Raw genomic sequence first — 22,181 nt, 5'->3', positions numbered from 1 at the left:
TTTATTCTTTTGTTAAATTGTAAATTGAAAGCCAACCCCCCCCCCCACACACACTGCGGCCAAGCAGTCTTAGAAAAACCCTTTTAATTTCATAGTTTGTACAAAATCAGAATCCATTATTCTCTTCTCTTACTTTCCTTCTTTTTCTTTTATGTTTCTCCTATTTTCTCCCCTTATCCCACCACCCCTCCCTCTGCAACATCATATTCCATTTAATGGAAAAATAGCGGGATCCTTCTACCCCTCCAGTAGATATCTCACTCCTAATGCAATTCTATCTATATAAAAAGCCAAGTACATCCAAGGATGGAGTACTGTTGCCACATCTGGGCAGGAGCTTCTACAAGCAGCTTATCCTGCATTGACAAAATAGTCTTTGTAGCTTAGTGGGGGGATGCCCTTTTCTTTTCCCTGCAACCTTTTTCCCCCACAGAAGAGATATTGCGAGCATGTCTCTGCTTTATCATTATTTCCATGGCAAGTGCTCGTCTGAGCTCCAATATATGATCTCCCACTCGCCAAACTTTCACGAAAAATACCAGTCTAGCTGAAACCACTGTCAATAATTTTCCCCACTCTTTATCTGTGCCAAAACCAAAACATAAATTCCATGAACAAAGCTTCTTTCTATGAAACTGTCTTTAGTTTGCCTGCTTTCCAGCTGACTACAATATGGTCATCTTCAAGTCCAATGTAAACAAGTTCTTGATGAGCCGTTCCCCTTAAGTAATCCAATATACCAAATTTACACTACTAAAGATTACTAGGATACTGTCCCATTGACTACTTCTCACTCTTTAACCCTTATCCTCGAGTGGCCTCCGGGTCTTGATAAGTGGTGACTCCTTTGTAAAAAAAAACAAAAAAAAAACTGTTCTACATCTACTAACCCAAGTACTCTCATCCATTTTTTTTAATGTGCCCATGCCACTGAAGTCACTCATTCTGTCAAAATTTAATCTTCCAATGAGCTCATCAGATTTAAACCCATCATTAAGACTCATGTAACACATTCTTATATCATTTCTTTCGTTGCAACACATGCCCTCAACCCTTATTGGCTAGATTTCACTTCAATATATCATTACACTGCACACACATAGCTGATAGACAGACAGACACACATACACACACTATTTTTCTATTTTTACAAAGGAAAGCTTAAAAAAGAATTAACTGAAAATATTTTTCCTTCAATCTACATAATAAAGTAAAAATCGACGTTTCCTATTTACATTACAACATAACTAAATAATAATCAAGACCTTCATATACTAACATGTTTCACAATCTGATCAGCCTAAGCCCTCATATTTGTTTCCAGAAATTATATATTCATTTTGTCTTCTCCAAAATAAACCTTCTAAAGTGAAGGTGGCATCCATTTTTACTCGTTACTATTTATCTACTCCAACCCACCAGGTCTTTTCTTAATAAAGCGGAAGGTTTGTTAAATCACCTAATTTATTCCATTTTGTCCTTCATGAACACATAAGATGATTTAGCACTGCACTGTTTAGTTTCTTTTAGTTAATTTTTACTTACGAAAAACTATAATACTACATACAAAAATAAAGTATTTAAAACGTATTTTCATTATTTTTTTGTGGAAATGTATTTTTCAATAGTAAAATTATCAAAAACATTGATTCTTATGAACGTTTCACATTTCTGATAAAAAACAAACAAATAGTTGCACTGACTTTACATGTCTGCATAATCTATTAAATTAACCCTTGTCTGTTCGTACTTTTCTCAATAACTACGCCTTGGAGTTTTTTGAAATTTTGTACAAACATTAAACATGATATGAGTAAAAAAGTATAACGATTTTTCCGGGAAAACTCTGGTTGCTCCACTAGGGGTGCCTTTCAGGTTAAAATGGCTAAAATTGACACTTTTGCGCTTATTAAAAAAACTGATGCCTTAGATTTTTATAAAACTTTCTGAAAAAATGTAACTAATTGATTTCTATATAATTTTGTTTGTCTATACTTCACGGTAACTCTTAGGTGTGTCCCAGGGTCTCTTTTAGGGCTAATAAAAACACTTCATTTTTTTTTTTTTTTTTTACTATTTTACCATGTTTGTCCAAAATTTTTGGTGCATGTGTATTTAGCAGTTTTGCATGGTGCTGAACTTAAATTTAAATTTGTTAAGGCTTTGGGGAACTTTTGGGCTAAATGCCCTTTCAACTTTTGGGCTAAATGCCCTTTGATGATGGACTTAGCATTTTTTTTTTTACATAGTGCAGAACTCAAATTTACATATGTTAAGGCCTAAAACTGTTTGTTTATTTTCACGAGGATTTGACGTCCCCTGGGGACTTCTGGGCTAAATGGGGGGGGGGGGGGCAAATACTGAACTTAGTCATTTTTTTTATGTCTTGTTCACTGTGCACTCACGGGGGCGGGGCATGCATGCTTCACTTGTTTTTTAACAATTAAGTCTCACTATAATGTATCGATTTCAGTTGCTTGCAAATGATAAATACGTCATTAAAACTATTTTTTTTTTTACTTTGGGTGTTTCTGTGACTAAACTAGAAATTAACACTGTCGCCATATATTAAAATTTGTAGTCAAAAATATTTTAGTGAATTATTCAAATAATAAAAATATTTATGAAATAATTTGTTTCACAAAAGAGGATTCGCAAAATTTCTGGGGTATTATAATGTGTAAGAAATACAAAACTTTATTTAAGACTTAAATGTTTTCAGTGTTTTGTTGAATAAACTTGTGTTCTGTAAAAACAAAAATTATGTTTTTAAACTAACACTTTTATTTTTTACAAATTTTTAATTTACTTCTCATATAATTCACTTTACATATTTTCATTGAACCTGATCTAATGAAACATATTGTCATTTAGGAAATAAGCCGATAACACTAGCATATTTAATTATTTAAAAAGTGTTTTTCTTCAGATTTTATATATGACATTGATTTTAACAGGTTGTACTTTTCATGATCACCACTGGCCATTTCTAATGTTATTCTTAATTTAAATATTTGCAGATTTTACAGTATTTTTCCTTTTTGATTTACTTTATCTTTTGTGTCAGTGAAGGCAAAATCCTTCTACACTGAAATTAAAAACATGTTTAAATAACACATTTCTATATTTAAAATCAGTATTTTATATGTTCCCTGAGCAACGCCTAGTCATGGATCCACATTAAATCATATTTTAATTAATTAAATTATTTACAATGAAAAGTTTTCTTTTCTGTTTTTTTCCATGATTAATACTTTATTTTTAATAAATAAAATTAGTATTTTATATTTTCCACGGACAAAGCCGGAACACAGATCCTGCTAGTTTTTATTACATTTCAGTTAAATTATATGAAATTCTAGAGATTCCCAAGATAACAAAAAAATTGCAAATATTCTAATCCCAAAACTTAAGTGATGTAAACTATTTTCACTTAGTTTCATTATAGCAGTAAATTTATTAAAGAATCCAAGAATATTTTCATATTATCATTCTATTCTAGGGAAAGTACTTCAACTAGTATCCGTTGTTTGTTTTGTAAACTTATCCACTTCATTCTCTGAATAATCTATTTTAAAAGCAAACAATTTAATATATAAACAATAATTCCAATTTATAGGTTCAAGAATCAAATTCACATGCTTAATCTAATTCAGACATAACGTTTACAAAATGCACTTTGCATTAAATATCATTTATTTGTTTTTCGTTTCTGGTATTTTTACCTGATGAAACAGGTGTTTAAAAACCAAACAAATTATTAACAAAATTTTTCTTTTTCTTTTCGATTATTTATTGAAATTATAAACAAGCCTCTCAAATTCTCTCTAAAAAAAAAAATAAAAAATAAAAAATAAATAAATAACTTCGATAAAAGAAAGAAATTAGATACAAAAAGATCCAATTAGACTGCAAAAACTATTGAGAACTTGTATGTTTTGGAGATGGTTGGGATTACATACACATGTGAATTCAAAAGCAAGTTAAAAGACACTAAAAAGATATTTTATTTTAGCACAAAGCATTCCCCATTTGCCTTCTCACAATGGCAGAGTTAGACACAAGGTCGGTTTTTAATGTAGAAAATATTAAGCTTCCTAAAAAGGGGGCACTCTGGATTGCAACACAAATAAAAATTGCCTCAGTCGAGATGGATTTCTCTTTCTCTGATCGAGGATAAAAAAGATGAAATGTAGTATCAGAACAAATACTACACTTTGATCTTAGCCTAAAGAACAGTTAGTGGTCAGTCTAATTTGAACAGTTTGTGGATTGTTAAAGCCTTTAGTGTGCTTTTGATACTCATAGTCTGTCCTACATTGAGACATGACCAAGCGTTTCATTCAGTTGTCATGAGTAAATTGGTAGATAAGGAAAAGCAAATCAAACAGAATACAAACAATATATTGCGCAAACAAGAGTATACAATAAATGACTATTCCTCTAAGACAACTTTCTTTGACCTTTTGGCTAGAACCATATTGTAGTATTCCCATCAGTTAGGGGACACGGACATAGTAGATCTCACCGCTTTCTCAAATGCCCCATCCCCTCTTGGCAACATTCTTAAGGCTTCCAGCTGGTCACAAGAACTCTGTCTGGCAAATGCTGGAGGTCGTGGCAATAGCCATACTGGGAACTAAACTTACCACAGACAAAAACCACTTCATTGATAGACTTTTACCAAAGGAAGAGCATCGATTTTAGTGCATCTTTTTATAAAGCCTTAGAACTACTGTTTTCCTCTGAACATTAACGGCATTGTACAGTGTTAGCGTCCTTTCACTGATAGACTTCGGAACGGAGTACAACACTGCTTGACGTAAGTCTTCAAACAGGGTAGTTTGTGTTTGAAGAGATCTCACACACTGAGAGTGGATGTAGTTTTATTTTGTCTTGCGATATCTTAGTCTATGTGAATCCTTGTCTGTGATGGTCAACATTGTCCACAGGAATGCTGGCGACAGGCTGATCGTGGCTGATATTGATTCTGAATTTTTAGTCACTGCAGTTCATGAGTCAAACACCGTTTGAGAGAGGATCTATTTTCTGATGACATTTGATTTGACTCTTCTTCAGCTTAGTAGGAATTGGTTGGAATACAGTCAAAGCTTGCAGCATCACTTAAGACTTGGATTTGAAGGAAAATCTTAAAGTCCAAGAGATGTGTCACTTACTTCCTCTGCCTGCAAACTGCTTAAAAGTTCTTCAGCAACTTCTGTTCTTACTTCTCCGAGTGAGAGGAGACACTTAATTTAAAGATAGGTTTGTATTCAACATCCGTTTGAGACGTGGAGATGCTGATGTCACATATTACTGACATGGAACCTCAAAACTGAGAGCACTTTTCCTAACCTAATTCTGAACCCTTCAGTCGAGGGCCATTATAAACCAAGTGCTGAATCACAGTTTATCAAAGAGTGCAAACCTGTGCTTAAAAAGCTTCCTCTGTTCAGTGATTTATCTTTCTTTTGAAAAAAAATTCCATAGATTATTGAGAAGAAGCTAGGAATTCATTCAGAGAATGGTTTACATGATTAGAGAAGAAAGAAATTTACTCCGAATTGAATTAAGCGCCAAGTATGAACAACTCGGAGTTCTCTCTGATCTGGCCATTAGCCAGAAATATGTAACCCCACAATTCCATGCATTATGGTACTGTTATGGAAAAAAACTTGAAGTTTTAGATGTAGGTTACCTGGACATGGGTGAAACATTTTAATTTGATTTGAGCCCAAAACAATAAATGTTAAGGGGTCAAAATTGGGGTCAATGTTTTAAAAATTTTTACCGCTGCAGTATCTACTAACTTTTCTCTGTAGTAGTTAAGGAAGTCTATTATATAGAAAGGCATTACTGTACATATGCACACTTTTTAATATATACATATGCATATAAAGTTATGAACAGTACATAGGGCCTGAGCAAAGCTGGACTCAACTGCTAGTAGTTAATATATATAGTTTAATAGTTAATATATATATATAGCATAATAGTTTAGATTTAAAACTTTTCATTGATTATGGAAGCTTCTTAAACCAATTACTCAATCTTCAATTGAAAAAATACTTTAACACTTTGAAAAATTTGTTCCTCGATCGCTTGCAAAACTATTTTTTTCTACAGAATAATTGGACTACACTCATTTTAGATTCTTAATCTGGATCACTATGTCATTTTAGATTCTTAATCTGGATCACTATGTCATTTTAGATTCTTAATCTGGATCACTATGTCATTTTAGATTCTTAATCTGGATCACTATGTCATTTTAGATTCTTAATCTGGATCACTATGTCATTTTAGATTCTTAATCTGGATCACTATGTCATTTTAGATTCTTAATCTGGATCACTATGTCATTTTAGATTCTTAATCTGGATCACTATGTCATTATTGCATATTATAACTTCGACTACCATATATGAAAACATTGCATCTCATGACCAATTTGCCTTTTCGGAGCAACCTAATCACTGCATATCCTTTCCTTTACATTTTGAAATTTTCTATTTCTTTTCTGTATTTTACAAACTCTTTGCATCAACTTTTTTTTGCTTATATGATTAGTTTTCATATAATGCAGTTTCAATTTATGCTAGTATCAACAAATTCATAGCTTTGCTATAATAATTACTTCCTCTGGTGAAAAGAACACATTCTTTGAAACTCCGCAGATTAAGGATAAGGTTGTTGTTCTATAAATATATATTTCTACACTTTCGAATTTGAAAAGTTTTTTTTTTATTAATTTTTCCTTTTTTGCGAATTTTGCTTCTATATACACATTGTTCATAAATCAGGAATCTTTTTTTTTCAAATATAAATAAAATATAGATACCTCTTTTAATACATGATGTCCAGTGACATTTGTCATGTTGGCGCGTAACCGCTTTTCCAGATTTATTCCCCATGATTTAACTCTGAAATAATAAAATAAATATTGTTTTAAATGAATATTCACCCAAAAGACGTAACCAAAAACAACAAAAGTTCAAGAAAACAGTGACATTGGTTCACGAAATAAGAAAAAAAATATTTTTATGTATTTCTAATATACCTATTAATTTTTATTTGGATCACATATGCAAAACTAATAATTATTATATAACAAAAAACAATTTTTACAGATATAAAATCGATAACAATTAACATAAGACTGATTGTTGACCAAATATTAATTTAATGTAAATTGCACAAATTTATAAACAATTTGTGTGGAAGTAAAATATTTAAAATAATTCATTAAAAAGTTGAAATACAAATGATGTTTGGAGAATCTTTTTATTATAGAATAATGTATTTTAATTTTAAAAATAAAAATAACGAACCAAATTCATGGAATTCTTGCTAATCTATAATATAAATCTCACCTGTCTGTTTTAATGTATGTATGTATGTTTGTATATCAGCCTAAAACTTTTGATAGAGGCGATGGATTTTGATGAGATTAGTATTGTTTTGAAGTTCAGTCCTTCAGACGACAAATATAAAAAAAATTAGCTAAAAACATTAATTCCTTCATCCTCAACTGGACACTTTTCTAAAGGGAGGGGTCGCTTTCTTCAGATATTTCAGAAAGTCATCCCCTCTTTTCGATTGCCATTTCCAGTTTGGCGATGGGTGTAACAACAAAGACGTCACTATTTTTTTCACATTCTTTTCCTTCTTTGCGGTACGGGTTCGAGCTTGCCTGCCTACTACCACTTTTTTTTTTTTTTTTCTCAACACACACTTCCAACCACCCCGGCAAGGCAGGGCACCCAGGCTAGTTGGATTAAAACACGAGTTGTATTTGTGTAAGAAAATTTACTAAATAGAAAAACTAAATAATAAAAATACAATTCTAACTTCATAATCTTATTTGAATTTGGAGAAATATGCTTCGTATGAATATCACTGTCCAAGTGACTGTTTAGTTTTCGTAACAATCATCAATATCAAAACAATTTTTACAGAGATTTATAAAATTAAAAGAAAAACAAATTTGAAAACTTTTGTTCCATTTGGGAGGTTAATAAATGCTTTTTTCTTTAATCAATTATAGTAACTAAAAAATGATTTTGCAATTAAAAATAGATTTTTTTTGTACTTTTTAGATTTAAGATTTTTTCCTTGTTCCATATACAATTTATAAAATTATTTCTATTTGACAAATTTAAACGCTCCCGAATGCTTTGAAAATTTTTAAACGTTACAAATTTATTCATCCTTTGGTAAGCTGCAATGCAGTATGTCACGACAAGTTGTATAAAGTAGCATTTGTAATGCAGCCGTTACACTCAAACCGTGTTGTTATATTTCAACCACTCAGACCCACACATTGTCTGGTACCATTGCAAAGAAACAAACAAACAAACAAAAAAAAAAAAGAAAAAGAAAGAAATCCGACTGTATTTTTTAAAGTACAAATGAAAATGTATTCACGATTCTTCCAAAATAACGCATTTCATATTTCAAAAGTCTTTTCGTACACAAATGTGCTTTTTAAAAGTGTCTTTCCCTGCCACTTCACGCAGCCCTAGCCAATGCTTTCTCATCCTCAACGTCATACATCTATCTTTCCCAGCATGCCATTTGCTTCTCCTTTCGCTCGACCATGTCCTGTCCTTTTTTCTCCTCCTTCCTGTGACATCAGTGTTTGCACACTTCCTTAATTTGCATATGTGCTAAGATGACTGCTGCTGCTGCTAATATTTTCGGGAGTCAGCTATTCTACAATTGTTGTGAATTTTCTTACATGCACGCTACAAGCACTATGTTACACATTCATCTCTCTTGAGGTATGTTAGTAAAATAAGGTTAGTATCTAGTAATACTATTTAACCTGCGGTGAAAAGAAATTTGCTGAATTCTACTTTTCTAAGGATATTAGCCTGAAAGAGAACAAGGGTTCAGGCCGAATCATGAACTTAGTATGGCAACTCCATTATCAGTGGCTAGAACCACTATGCCAAGCAAACCTGTCTTCTCTCTGAGATTAGTATACTGCAAAGATACTCATAAACTTATTTGTTTATGAATGTACAGAATGTGGCACAAGGCCAAGGAAGGAATGATGATGAGCGTCTTGTTAACTTAGTCACAATCATTCATTTACTCATTTTATGATCCAATCTAATTGCATAAAAATATCATTTATACTCATCATACAAGCAACAATCACTAAAGTATAAAATCTTTTATTCCCCCTCCCCTTTATTAAGCCACTAGCAAAGATATCCGCATGGGACTTAGCTGTATGCTTGGGTATCCATTTCAGGGTACCCGAGCGTACAGAAAAATCCCGAATGTTGCATCCCCTGTTTGTTCTACAAGTATTTTAATGGTGGATGCTCCGACGAACTACAAGCCCTTGTAATCCCTCAACATAAATACCCCCGAAAAGCAGCAAAATCCCACCCCTACACAGTGGAGATCCCTAGATGTCAGAAAGCCTTCTACTCGTATAGTTTCTTCCCCAGAACTGCTAGGCTTTGGAATTCCCTATGGGTTCCTGCTTCCCTAATTGTATGTATGCAGAAGTTCAAGTGAAATGTGACCTCCAACTCTGCAAATGAGACCACAAATGAATGACAATACTCCAAGCATAGGTGAATGATACTAAGACAAAACTTCTTTCTTTTAGCAATTATTAAAAACCTTTTAACCATTAATTGTCACGGTTAATAGCACTGCACTTGAGATTATGGCAAGTGTACTGCAAGAAAGCTGAGCTCCCTTTACCATGCTAGAAAACTTTTTAGACCTGTCGGCATCCTATATCTCTACAAAGTCAGTATTCATCTTCATACATGAAACATTTTTGTCACATCTAGTCTGGTGCACCAACCACTAGTCTCTCCCCTCTTAGATGGGATCTAAAAAAGAGCCTCTAATCCAATAGATTCCACACTGTCTACCAAGCTCCAGCCTCGGTCCCATCACCACAATGTTTCATCTCTCTCTTTGTTTAATGGAATGCACTCTGATGAAATTGCTGCACTGGTGACCCTTTGATATAAAAATACCCCCACCCACCCAACCTGACAATCAGCAAGATCCTTTCCTTTCACTGTAGCGATCCGTAGATGTTTGAAAGCTTTCTACTCATTACTTCTAATTCTTTTTTTTATAGGAAAAACAATCGATTCCATTATTAAGATCCTATGGCAGGAGGATTGTTTATGTCTCTTCCAAATTAATAGGTTTAGATATATTGAATTATGGGAAATATTTTTGCCCATATATAAAAATTTTCTTTTTCTTTTTTGTTACTTCTGTCATTTCATTTGTGCAAGTTATTGATGTGTGTTGGGAATATGTGTATACTATTTTGAGTTACTTCCCCTTTTTGTGAATTACTACCTTTTATTACACAGCTATCTATTTTTTCAAATTGCTTTCCCACCTATTCTGTAATAACATGCACGCAATAGCACCTTTTGTTGTCGGACTTTGTTGTCGCCTGCAGTTATTGTTTTCTGAAACTCTTATAAATTACTGACTGCGCTTAACCTGGTGTTGCCCGGGAGATTTTTTTAAAAAAAACTTTTACTTTTTTTTTGCCTTTGTATTAACCATGTCGTTTGTTTATTTTAACTTATAACTAATTTTAACTTATAACTAATTTTAACTTATTATAACTAATTTAATGTTAATGTCCTGTTTTGATTATAATTTATAGGATTATTTCTATTTAATGGTTTAACTGCTTCCAGATTCCTTTAGAATTGGAAAGGGTCACAAAACAATTCTTTTAGTTTTAACTGTGAACAAAATATTTAAATGGTTGACTTGTATATGAAGAAACAAAAATGCATTTTGCTTGACTTGAATTTAAAAATTAAAATATATATATATATAATTATAAAATTCAAACGATCTTGTAACGGGTGTTGTAACCCAACATTCAATTTACAACTTCTGGTTGTGCATGCGTACATAAACAAATAATCAACGCGACAATAAAACATATTGTTTTACTGTGTACGTTTTCAGTGTCCCAATTGTTTTTTTTTTTTCGCGTTTAAATTATCCAAATAAATTGTTATTATTTTCTGCATTTCTTTTACATCGTTCATTTCCGTATTATGTTTAAGTTATTTTAATGCAATTTTCTTACAAATAAATCTGTTTTAACCTTTGACAACCATAAGAGCATTTTACAATGCCGATTTACCCACAGCCTTCCTTTTTTTTTTTTTAAATTTATTCCCTATTTTTTAATATACCTTTCTTAAAAAACATTCATACATTTTCTTCTACACTACCAACATAAATAAATAACCCTGAAAATATGTTTTTTTTTTCATTTGTGTTACAAATAAATCAACGCAATAATAAAATGTATTATTTTACTGTGTACGTTTTATACATCCCAATTGTTTGGGGTTTTTTTTCGCGTTTAAATTAAAAGATATATCAAAATTTGAATTTAACTATAATAAGTATTATGGTATCTGTTCAGTGCACATTTACCTATAAGTATGACAACCACTTATAATTCAATGGTTGTAAGATTTAAAAAATAAAATAAACAATTATAAACAGAATGACTCATAAAAATCTATATTCTTTTTTCATTTTAATATACTTACATAGAAATGTTTCTGTTATGTCACAAAAAACTATTTTCTTTACGTCACAAGTGTCACGCTCATACATTAATTCCATAGCTAATATAACATACTGACCCAACGGGTCACGGGTAGTCTAGTGTATATATATATATATATATATATATATATATATATTAGACTAAGGGTATTCAAATGAATTTAACAAGGTTATTAAGAGTGCTCAATAAAAGAAAAGCAAAATATATTTTTTATTAATATAAATAAATTTACATGGTCGCGACACTGGACATGCTAATGTTTTGGACAAATAGTCAGTTAAAACTAAAAGTCCTCGTCAGGCGACTTAATAAATGGTTGCTTTCCGCAGAAGAAACCAGTACTCAAAAATCATACTATATATATATATATATATATATATATATATATATATATATAAGTTATCAAAATATACATGGCAATTAAGTTACACAGAACATTCCGCATTTCATCCTCATGAGAATTTGTCAGGCTTATGCGAAGAGTTGTGGTTATTGCATATTTTTTATATAAACCCATGGAATTGAATTTGCTAGTTAACCAATCAGCTTCTTAGTTGTAATTGCGCCCATTCTAATCAGCCAATGGTTAGGCACTTACAGGACAAAGGCACAGTTTACCTGATTAAGGTAAATAGTAAAACACATATACGCATATATATATATATATATATATATATATATATATATAATAGTGAGAACAAAGCTGTAAAATAGAAGTTTACAATTAGTTTTTATTGTTCTGCCGAATACTCCAAAACTGGTGTGTTAGGTAATCCTTAATCCACAGAGTTTCAAAGAATGCTTATTCTTCTCAGGAAAACTGATAGCAAAAAAATCAGATATGAATGCTAGATATTAGCATTTCTAGCATTTGCTGGTTACTGCAGAAGATGATACTAAACAATTTTATGAGCTATAGTCATTTGGTTGGGATTACTATATAAATAGCAATATTTATAATTGCTTTTTTGAGTTTGCTTTTGCCTTGATTAGTAAATTCCTCTTCCAATCTTTTGTCCTATATATATATATATATATATACATATATATATATATATATATATATATATATATAGCTACCCGTGACCCGTTGGATCAGTATGTTATATTAGCTATGGAATTCATGTATGAGCGTGACACTTGTGACGTAAAGAAAATAGTTTTTTTGTTTTTTTTTGACATAACAGAAACATTTCTATGAAAGTATATTAAAATGAAAAATCACGAACGGATCACTATGAAAAAAAAAATCCTCCCTATTCGTGTAAAGTTACCTATTTTTACGATTAATCGCTCAAAAATCGAAAGTTAAACATGATTTTCCTATGAATTGAACGCAGATGAAAGTCATTTAGCAGCAAAAATGCAAATGAACCTACCGATGAGAAATATAAAAATGAAAAACCCATATTGGAATCCTTCAACCAAGTTAGAGAAACTTAAAATCTAAAAAAAAATAATTAATAAAACTTGAAGCAAAAAATAAAACATAAATAAATAAAATAAAATAAAACTAATATTGAAACAGATTAGTAAATGTGTCAACAAATTCACCGTTCTCACACAACCATTTTGTATCTAGAAATGTAAACAAAAAATAAAAAAAGGAAGGAAGGAAGGAAGGAAAAGGGACAGATAGAGAGTAGTAGTAGTAGTCTTGGCTTTACTACAATTGTTCTTATGTTTGTCAACTGGTTAAAGTTGTTTAGTTGTAAGAAAATAGCGACAGTATAGTTGTAATAAAGAATAGTTGCAAAACACCTCCACTCTTCCCATGTTAAATAATAATTTCGAAATAATAACGTTAATACTTCAGTGTGCAGGTCAAAATCTGCAAAAGAAGCAATTTGTGTTCATTTGTTTACGTTGTTATGGGTTAATGTTTATGCGCGCATGCACAACCGGATGTTGTAAACCGGAAAGTGGGTTACATCACTCGTTACAAGGTCATTTGAGTTTTATAATTATATAGATATATGATCTTTGAAATTGTACTTTTTATTTCAATAAATATTTGATTAATAATAAATAAAAAAATAAGTTAATATGAAATTATCAAAGTTACATTGATGCAAGAAATACACACACACATAAAATTGCCCTTTAATGTTATTATTAAAGATATTATCCAATTAGAATAAAAATTTGCTAATATTTTTAAAAAAAATTGCTTGGAGAAGTCCAATTCTTTACAAAATTCACAAACCTATTTTTGCACAGGTTTTTCAAAAATCTAGTGTGTAAAATTTAAAATCTATTTCCTGTTCTTTTTGCAATGCTGTTAACGCATCTCAAACCATGGCAACTCATCCACGCTGGTTTGAAGTTAGATCGCACAAGATCATTAACCAATAGCAATTTCACCATTGCAAACTGACCACTGGACGTACAAGTTCGGCTAGGTGCTTTCTGATGGATGTTGCTCACATCCTCAGTTGGACATCGATATGCTTGAACCACTCAGATAGAAAAGTAGATAGGATTCTGCTGCAAATTAATTCTTTCTTCTCAGTGACATGCTGCAAGCTCAAACCATCAAAGACAGCTCGTTGTAGTGATGTCTTTGAAGTTAGGTACAATGACTTATATGACAAGACTAGACCCTCTGGACCAAGACAGATTTTCTAATATATGTGCGTGTGTGTGTGTGTGCATGTGTATAAGAGTTAAGGTTAAATTCTTTAGATTAAAATATACATAAAAATATATTCAAGTAAAGAATTTGAAGCAAGGAATATATGGAAAAGAATGATATTTATTTCCTTAATCCATGGATTTTCAAAAATGGCTCATATCATCAGAAAATATTATCTAACTGTAATAAAACAATAATTCATTTGATTATCTAATCTGTGATTTAACTAATATATATATATATATATATATATATATATATATATATATATATATTGAAAACTTTGCTTTCGTATAAGCTATATCGCCTGAACAGGCCTCTAGTTACCAGTAGCTAGCTAACCTAAACATGCTCATGACTGTGTAGCAACATATTACTGCTTATGTAAAAACAAATAAAGAGTATACCCTCATCTACTTCGGTATTGAGTATTCTTTGTATTCACCTCGTTGGTTACTCAACCTCTTCACTTCATTACACTTCATTGGTTAACAATCGCAGATATATATATATATCTATATATATATAGATATATATATATAATAAAAAAAAAAATTTTTCTCCTCTTTTTTCTTCCCTGATCGTTCTTATTTATATTTATGTCTCGGCAGTAGAGTGAAAAGCATATCTTATTTTTCTTTTATTAATATTACTGAAATTTTTCCTTTTTTTTCCTTGTACACATTTTTATGAATTATTCCATGGATTTCTGCCTTTGGATTATTATGTACCATCTTCTTCCAATTACGGGATTTCCTTGGGTTTTACTTGTGCAAATGGAAATTCAATTAACTTTCTTGAAGTTATATATTTGGATTTTGCGTCACTGGATTATTTATCTTCCACCAGACTATCCATTCACGTGTAATCACCTTTTTCTTCACCATATTCCCTCTGCTTCACATTTTTGTTATCAAGTAAGATCTTTGACTTACTTGTTGTTTCATCAAATACTTTTACATGCAAAATCCGATCCTGCATTTTGCTAATTCTTACCCTCTGATGAGAAGGAAAGTATTTCTTCGAAACTCCGTGGATTTAGGACTATCCACTTATCTAGTGTTTCCTTTTCAGATTGAAATGAGTTAAAAACATATTTAAAGTGTTTTTAACATGTTTTATTAACTGCTTGTTTGTGTGTGTGTATATATATATATATATATATATATATATATATTAAAATGATATGTATGATATGTATTTATAAGCCAACTTACAACGCAATACTTTGTAAAATAAACTAACATTTTAATATTAATTGTATTATTTAGATTCTTCAGACTACTATTCTCATCTTGTTATTTTCACATTTCAGTTGACGGAACCTCCGAACTTCTTCAAGTGTTTCTGTTCTGCAAGGACCCGTGGCATAGTGGACAAAGTATTTGGTAAAATTCAGTTATAAGTTACACTGTTCTGGAGGAAAAACGTTCGGTCTTCAGTGTGAGCAGCATTCAAAATACAATTGTGAATTACTTAAGACTTCTACCAAGTCATGGCTGACAGAACGAGAGCATGCTACCCCTGTGGATTAAATAAATGATTCTGTTCGAAATTCCATGCAGATCTCCAAATTTGACAGAAGGATTCTTGAGTTCGACAAGACACACCTGAAGAAGATCGGAGGTTACATTAACCGAAACGTTGTGATGAGAACAGTAGTCCGAAGAATTCAAATAATATGAATAACTAGTCTTCATCTAAAAAATTCAGAAACATAAATGATGACCTTATTAAATCATACAGAATACTAATAGATGTACCCGGCATTGCCCGGGTGCTGGATTAAACAGTTATATCTGTATACATAATTAGTTGACTCTCGGACGTCAGGGCTTTTACATAGTAATGAAATTACATAGTTATCTCCCTTTTGTTCTGAGAACAGGGTTTTGTTTACAAAAGTAATTTTATTGTTACAATCCGAGATGAAACGGTGAAATATTCGTGTTAAAATTTACAAAAAAGAAAACGAAACGAAGCACGACAAATCAATTAGAAAGCCATTTTTATCATGTGTATAAATGTGATATCGTAACGTCTTTTTTTGTTAACAGTTTAATAATAAACAGAAAAACTGTAGGTATTAAATGCAACGTTAAATTCCTTTAAAAAAAGTGAAGTAAAAAAAAAAAAAATGGAAAGAAACCGAGACAGGTGCATGTGAGTATTATGTTTTTCCTAAACAGCTCACTTCTTGTAAGTAAAAAAAATAAAATCGAAACCAAAATCTAAAAAAATAGTGAGTCAAGTACATTAACCATTAAGCCAGCTTGCCATGATCTTTAAAACGTGCTTTCAAACCTATTTATTCTTAGCATAAGGAAGCTGTCATGTGAACGATTTGCACATGCGCAGTCATGAAACAGTTAGCAAACAGATAAAAATCTGATGATCCCCCCAACTAGGAATTTTTCAATTTTGACCCCTTAGCAGCTTTTTTCCAAATGAAAGCCAATTAAAAAGGTTTCCACATGTCTGAATACCCTATATATTAAATTTCAAGTCTGTAGATAAAAAATCGTTGAGTATATAGGTTGAGAAGTTGTCCTCACGCACACATTCTCACTTTCATATATAGATAGATTAATTTATTAAATCAATTTGCAATCATCATCCAGGTTGTATGGCATTTCATAAGGCTTTAGGAGCTTTTCCTTATCGAGATAACCAAGTTGAAAAATATCCCCACTTCTTTCTTTAAAGGGCGTTCATGCAAGAAGGATGGCTCTGCTGTAAGTATTAGGTTGGTTGATTGGTTGTTTTACGGCATATCAACCCTTTTCAGGTTACTTAATGCAGAATCCAGTGATTTTGAAGAAAATTTTTTTAATAGAATATATATATTTTTTTATATAGTTTAAGGCCATATTCAGGACTGTAAGTATTAGGGTCTTATTATTAATTGAATTAACGTGCAATAGAAAATACTTACAAGCATAAATAGCATACAATGACTGACTAGACTAAGCCCAAGTACATAACTACATATTTATTACAACATCGACAAACGTGAATGAAAATAGCAACGGAACAATACAATAAAGCGGTACTCACTTTCGTGGTGGTTCTACCATGAGCGGTAAGTAATATCGTTCATTCTCGAGTCTTACTAATTCAAGTGGGCATCGTTCCCACAAAGGGTAAAAAGTTACATGGCAGAACTCTCTGTCCCTCAAGGGAAGTAACCCTTCAGTCTACTCTATAATTGGTGCTGTTTGCCCATATTCCCATACAGCTCTTCGAGAGGAGAACATGGCATAGTTCATCCATTGTTTGGATGATTGTTGTATGCCAAAAATTGTAGGAGCTGATATCTTTTACATATTATTTAGCATAACACTCTCTTTTAACTATCTCCAACCACTGATATCCATGACAAATAGCAGTCACCAAATTCCCTCTATGGATTACACTACTAATATTATTTCCAATGGTTCAATTGATTTAAATATTGTGTCCGAGATGGGTATATTTGCTGATGATGTAATGCTCTATAACATGCACAAGGGAAAAACAAATGTACATAAATCTAAGACAATGGCAGAATCCTTAGAAAATGACCTCCAGACCATAGTGGAATGAGACCATAAATGGATGGTAACATTTAATGCTAGTAAGACTAAGCTGCTCTCCTTTAACAATTACAAGACGCGTCTCCAACCATCGATATCCATAACAAATAACACCCTACCTGAGAATTCTTCCTTCAAACTCCTCGGCCTAACATTCACGAGCAATATGAACTGGAACAAACACATAGAGGACATTATGAAGGCTACTGCAAAGAAGGTGGATTCCCTCTATCGAGCTAGAAGACTACTTACACCCGAAAGTACCCTGTACCTCTACAAAGCAACCATTGACCAATGCATGGAGCATTGTTGCCACATCTCGGCTGGTGCATCTACCACTAGTCTCTCCTTTTAGTAGGTCCTACTTTGTCAACTAATCCCCAACCCCTGTCCCATCACCACAATGTTGCATCCCTGTGCCTGTTTTACAAGTATTTTAATGGAATGTGCTCTGATGAACTCATTGCACTTGTACTCCCCCCTCAATGTACATATCCCCAACAAACCCGCTTAGCAACAAAATCACACCCCTTCACTGTTGAGGTTCCTAAATACCAGAAACTTTTCTACTCCAATAGCTTTTTCCCTCGCACAGCTAAACTTTGGGATTCCCTTCCTGCTACCTGCTTCTCTGACTGTACTGATATGCAGAAGTTTAAATGTAATGTAAACCAATATCTTGTTAATCTTTCCTAGACATGGTCCCAAATAGTAGCCCCTTACATCCAAGTGGCCATATGCTTTGTAAGGGGTGAACACAAATAAAAAAAAAATGATAACTCCTGCTTCATATCTTATGCCCCCCCTTCATGCTTTAACTTGACATGTGATCGTGTTTGATCAATCACAGCTTTTTAATATTTTTCAGCCCTGCTCTACTATCTGACATAATGATATTAAAAAAAAAAAAAAAAATTAAATCTTAAAATTGTTTTCAAAACATTTCATAATATCAATGTTTTTCATTGATTTTGATTTTCTATAAACATGCCTGTTTCTTTAAAAACTATATTTGGCCATGGATTTAAATAGCTTTCCAAGTTGGGTTTTGAATAAAAATCTTTTAAAGCAAGGACGTTTCATTATTGCATTTTTTTTTTTTATAATAATTTGCACTTAGGCTTTATTTTGAGCATTCTCATCTCTCAAGAGGGAATGTGTGATTGCATTGTGGACTATGAAATTGGCTATGCCGAGTTCCAATCCAGTTGAATCTACTGAGGTTATTTTACACACTAATATTGCTGGGGAAAAGGTATAAAGCTGCAATTTTTCTCATATTTTGTTTTTAAATTAGCAACTTTTGTTCCAATTAATCGTTTAATATTTTAATGTTACGAACCTGGGTTTCCCGGATGTTTGGAGGTGTAAAAACAAAACAAAATAAAAAAGTGGTAGTAGGCAGGCAGGCTCGAACCCATGACGCGAAGGTGGAAAAGAAAGTGAAAGAAAATCTGACATCTTACCACTACTCCATGATGTGACCGGAAGTGTAAAGCGTTCGAATTAAACGTAATCAATCAAAAAGATGACTTGCAGAAATGGTGTTGCTTTTAAACCTCCCACAAAGGTCGTTTTTTAATGTGAAAGAAAAGCAGCTCACCCCAAAAAAAAAGGGGGCACTCTGGCAGTATCTATATAAATAGTAATTGTCCCAGTATGAAGGGTTTCTCTTATATTACCCAAGGATGAATTACAGAACGGATACTACACAGGCGAAGGCTAAGAGTTGGCGGTTGCGGTTCGATTAGTTTTGCTTTATTTATATGAAAGATAAACAGATGGGACGGCGGGAATTTTTTAAAACACGATAAAAAAAATTTTTTTTAAATGAAAGAAACTGTGTCCTTTTGCGAATCTGAGATATTATGATCTAGGAAGTATTAGAAAACTTCTACCGGAATCTAACCGACATGAGAACCCCGACGTAAAAAGCTTTTCTTGAACATACAAAAATGTTTGCCTCTATTTTGCCTTTTGTATATTAGACTAGTGGGGGTGCCCTGCGTTGGCCGGTTGTTTGGAGGTGTAAAAGCAAAAAAAAAATTTTGATAGGTAGGTAGGCTTGAACCCGAAGCCTTGGGGCGAAGGTGAAAAAAAAAGTGAAAAAAACCTGACACCTTACCGCTCGGCCACGAAATGAAAAGCGTTTTAATTTAACGATTGAAAAGTAAAGTGACAGGTGTGTAAATTTAATGAGGTCAAACATCACGTGACTTCACTTTGGCTGCAAGCCAGTTTTCCCAAAATGTTGGGGAAAACCAGCTCCCCATAAAGAGGGGAGTGTCCAAATGAATAGCAATTGTCTGATATGACGGGTTTTGGCTGCATTGATCAAACCTCGTTGCTTTCTGGATGTCCCGAGCACGAGTGTCAAGGAGGCTCATTTTGCTACGGGTTCAATTTTGCTTATATACGGAAAAGCCATTTTAAGAGATTGTGAAAACAGCGTGTAAAAGTCGCCCAAATTAAAGATACACACGACCTCGTTTTGTGAATCGTAGATATTACAATCTTGGTAGCATACAAAAAGTTCTAAGAAACAGTGACCCCCCCCCTCGACCCCTCCCCAAACCTTTGCCGGACATACACAAAAAATGTATGCACACACACTAACACACATTTTGCCTTTTATATATATACTAGCGGGGGGGGGGTACCCGGCGTTACCCAGATGTTTGGAGGCGTGTGTGTTGGGGGGGGGTAGGTCAAAACAACCCCGTTTAAAAAAAAATAAAAAAAACGTTGGCTGGGTGTTTGGAAGTGTAAAAGAAAAAAGTTTTAGTAGAAAGATAGGTTCCACCCCCGACGCCTTGACGTGAAGGTGGAAACGAAATGGAGAAAAATCCTGAGACCTAACCATCTCAGCCACGATGGGGAGAGGAAGTGATAAGCATCTTAAATTAGCGATTATAAAGTGAAATTAACAGGTGCAAGGAAATTAAGTCGTGTGATGTTTGACCTAGTTTTGTGCTGCAAGCCAGTTTCTGTTTCCCCCGCCCCATCATTCGCTTTTTTTATACTGAAAAGGGTAATGAAAAATATCTCACAAATAGCACGTAAAAGTCGGGCAAATTAAAGATAGCCGCGATCCCCGTTCTTAAGTCGTAGATATTATGATTTAGACGTCATATAAAAAGTTTTAAGAAGGAGTGAGCCGACCAAGAAGTCCGGCGAAAAAAGCCTTTGGCGGATATACACAAAACACACACACAAATTTTCGCTTTTATATATATAGATATAGATATTTCAGCATAAAATAATTAAAAACAATTGATTGGCTATTAAACGGGCAAACTAATATCTTGAGTATAATTTTTTTTTTTTTTTAGGAATGTTAATACACTAATGTTAGTAGTACAAGTTTAAAAATTTAAATATTTTCTATTATCTTTTTATTATTGTTTAAATTATGTTTACCTTTTTAACGATTGATTTTGAAGACCAATTTATATTTTCTTTTTTTGGTCATTTCGTTAAAAATTTATTTATAGTCAAGATTGGTTGCTCTTTTTTAAGTTCTGCAGACAAGATAACAGTGATAAGCAAGATATGGTCCATTCTGAAAAATGGTTGCAAATAATGCAAAATCCACCCTTCAACACGCTAAGAACGGTTCTCTTGTCCACCTGACAATGTCTAATTATCCAACCAAATGGTCAACAGAAACCGAAATTCAAAACATGCAGACAATCTTGACCATAACCAAGTATTTTAAGTCGATAGCAATCAGCCGAAATACTAAGGTAAGAGGAAAGCAGTCAGATTTTTTCAGAAGCAAAACAATGTTATAACAAAGGCAGGTCACTCATATTCTTGTCCAGGATTTCTAGTAGTGACTAAGGAAGGAACGAACAGAATATTATATAGATGTGTTATGAGAAGGCATTTTTCTTATAAAAACGTGTTATGACATTTCATTTTCCTTACAAAAAGGAATAGGATATTGAAATGTTCTATTTAGAGCATTTTCGGAACAATCTGGAATGGAACATTAAAATGTTCTATGCAGAAACCAATATAAGGACGCTACACTATAAGTCACGTCAGTTTGTTAACCAAGTGGTTAATGTTAAGTTGCTACTTGCTAAGAACTCTGGTTATGTTTCTAGGATGAAAATCCAGCCAAAAGAAACTCTTTAAAGGTCAACAACTGCATCAGAAACTGGAATTTCGGTAAATACAAAGATTTCTGTATATTTTTCTTGCAGACCAAAGAACTATATTTTAATATTTTTGATATTAGATTTATCCATGCATAAAACATTGGATTTAATGTTAATACTTCTTATCTCCCTTTCACCAGCAATGCTAGACCTTGTAATCGCTTTGAAAGCTAGTAGCAGTAGTACTAAGAAAGTGTATTTACTTG

At 32.6% G+C, this 22,181-nt stretch overlaps 1 protein-coding gene across 11 annotated transcripts in view; it reads right to left on the bottom strand.

Moving 5' to 3' along the window:
- Window positions 1-22,181, bottom strand: part of LOC145277896 (voltage-dependent calcium channel subunit alpha-2/delta-2-like) — a 445,906-nt gene that overhangs the window by 340,357 nt on the left and 83,368 nt on the right. For all 11 annotated transcript variants that reach the window (XM_080129937.1, XM_080129974.1, XM_080129993.1 and 8 more), the window contains exon 2: window positions 6,842-6,923. In XM_080129937.1, coding sequence (XP_079986063.1) covers window positions 6,842-6,923 — 82 coding nt within the window. The remainder of the gene's footprint in view (window positions 1-6,841; window positions 6,924-22,181) is intronic.

This window comes from Euprymna scolopes, chromosome 1 (genome assembly GCF_053919585.1).
Source record: "Euprymna scolopes isolate OS-2025 chromosome 1, ASM5391958v1, whole genome shotgun sequence".
In the NCBI taxonomy this organism is placed as follows: domain Eukaryota; kingdom Metazoa; phylum Mollusca; class Cephalopoda; order Sepiida; family Sepiolidae; genus Euprymna; species Euprymna scolopes.
This window is presented reverse-complemented; position numbering and strand designations above follow the sequence as displayed.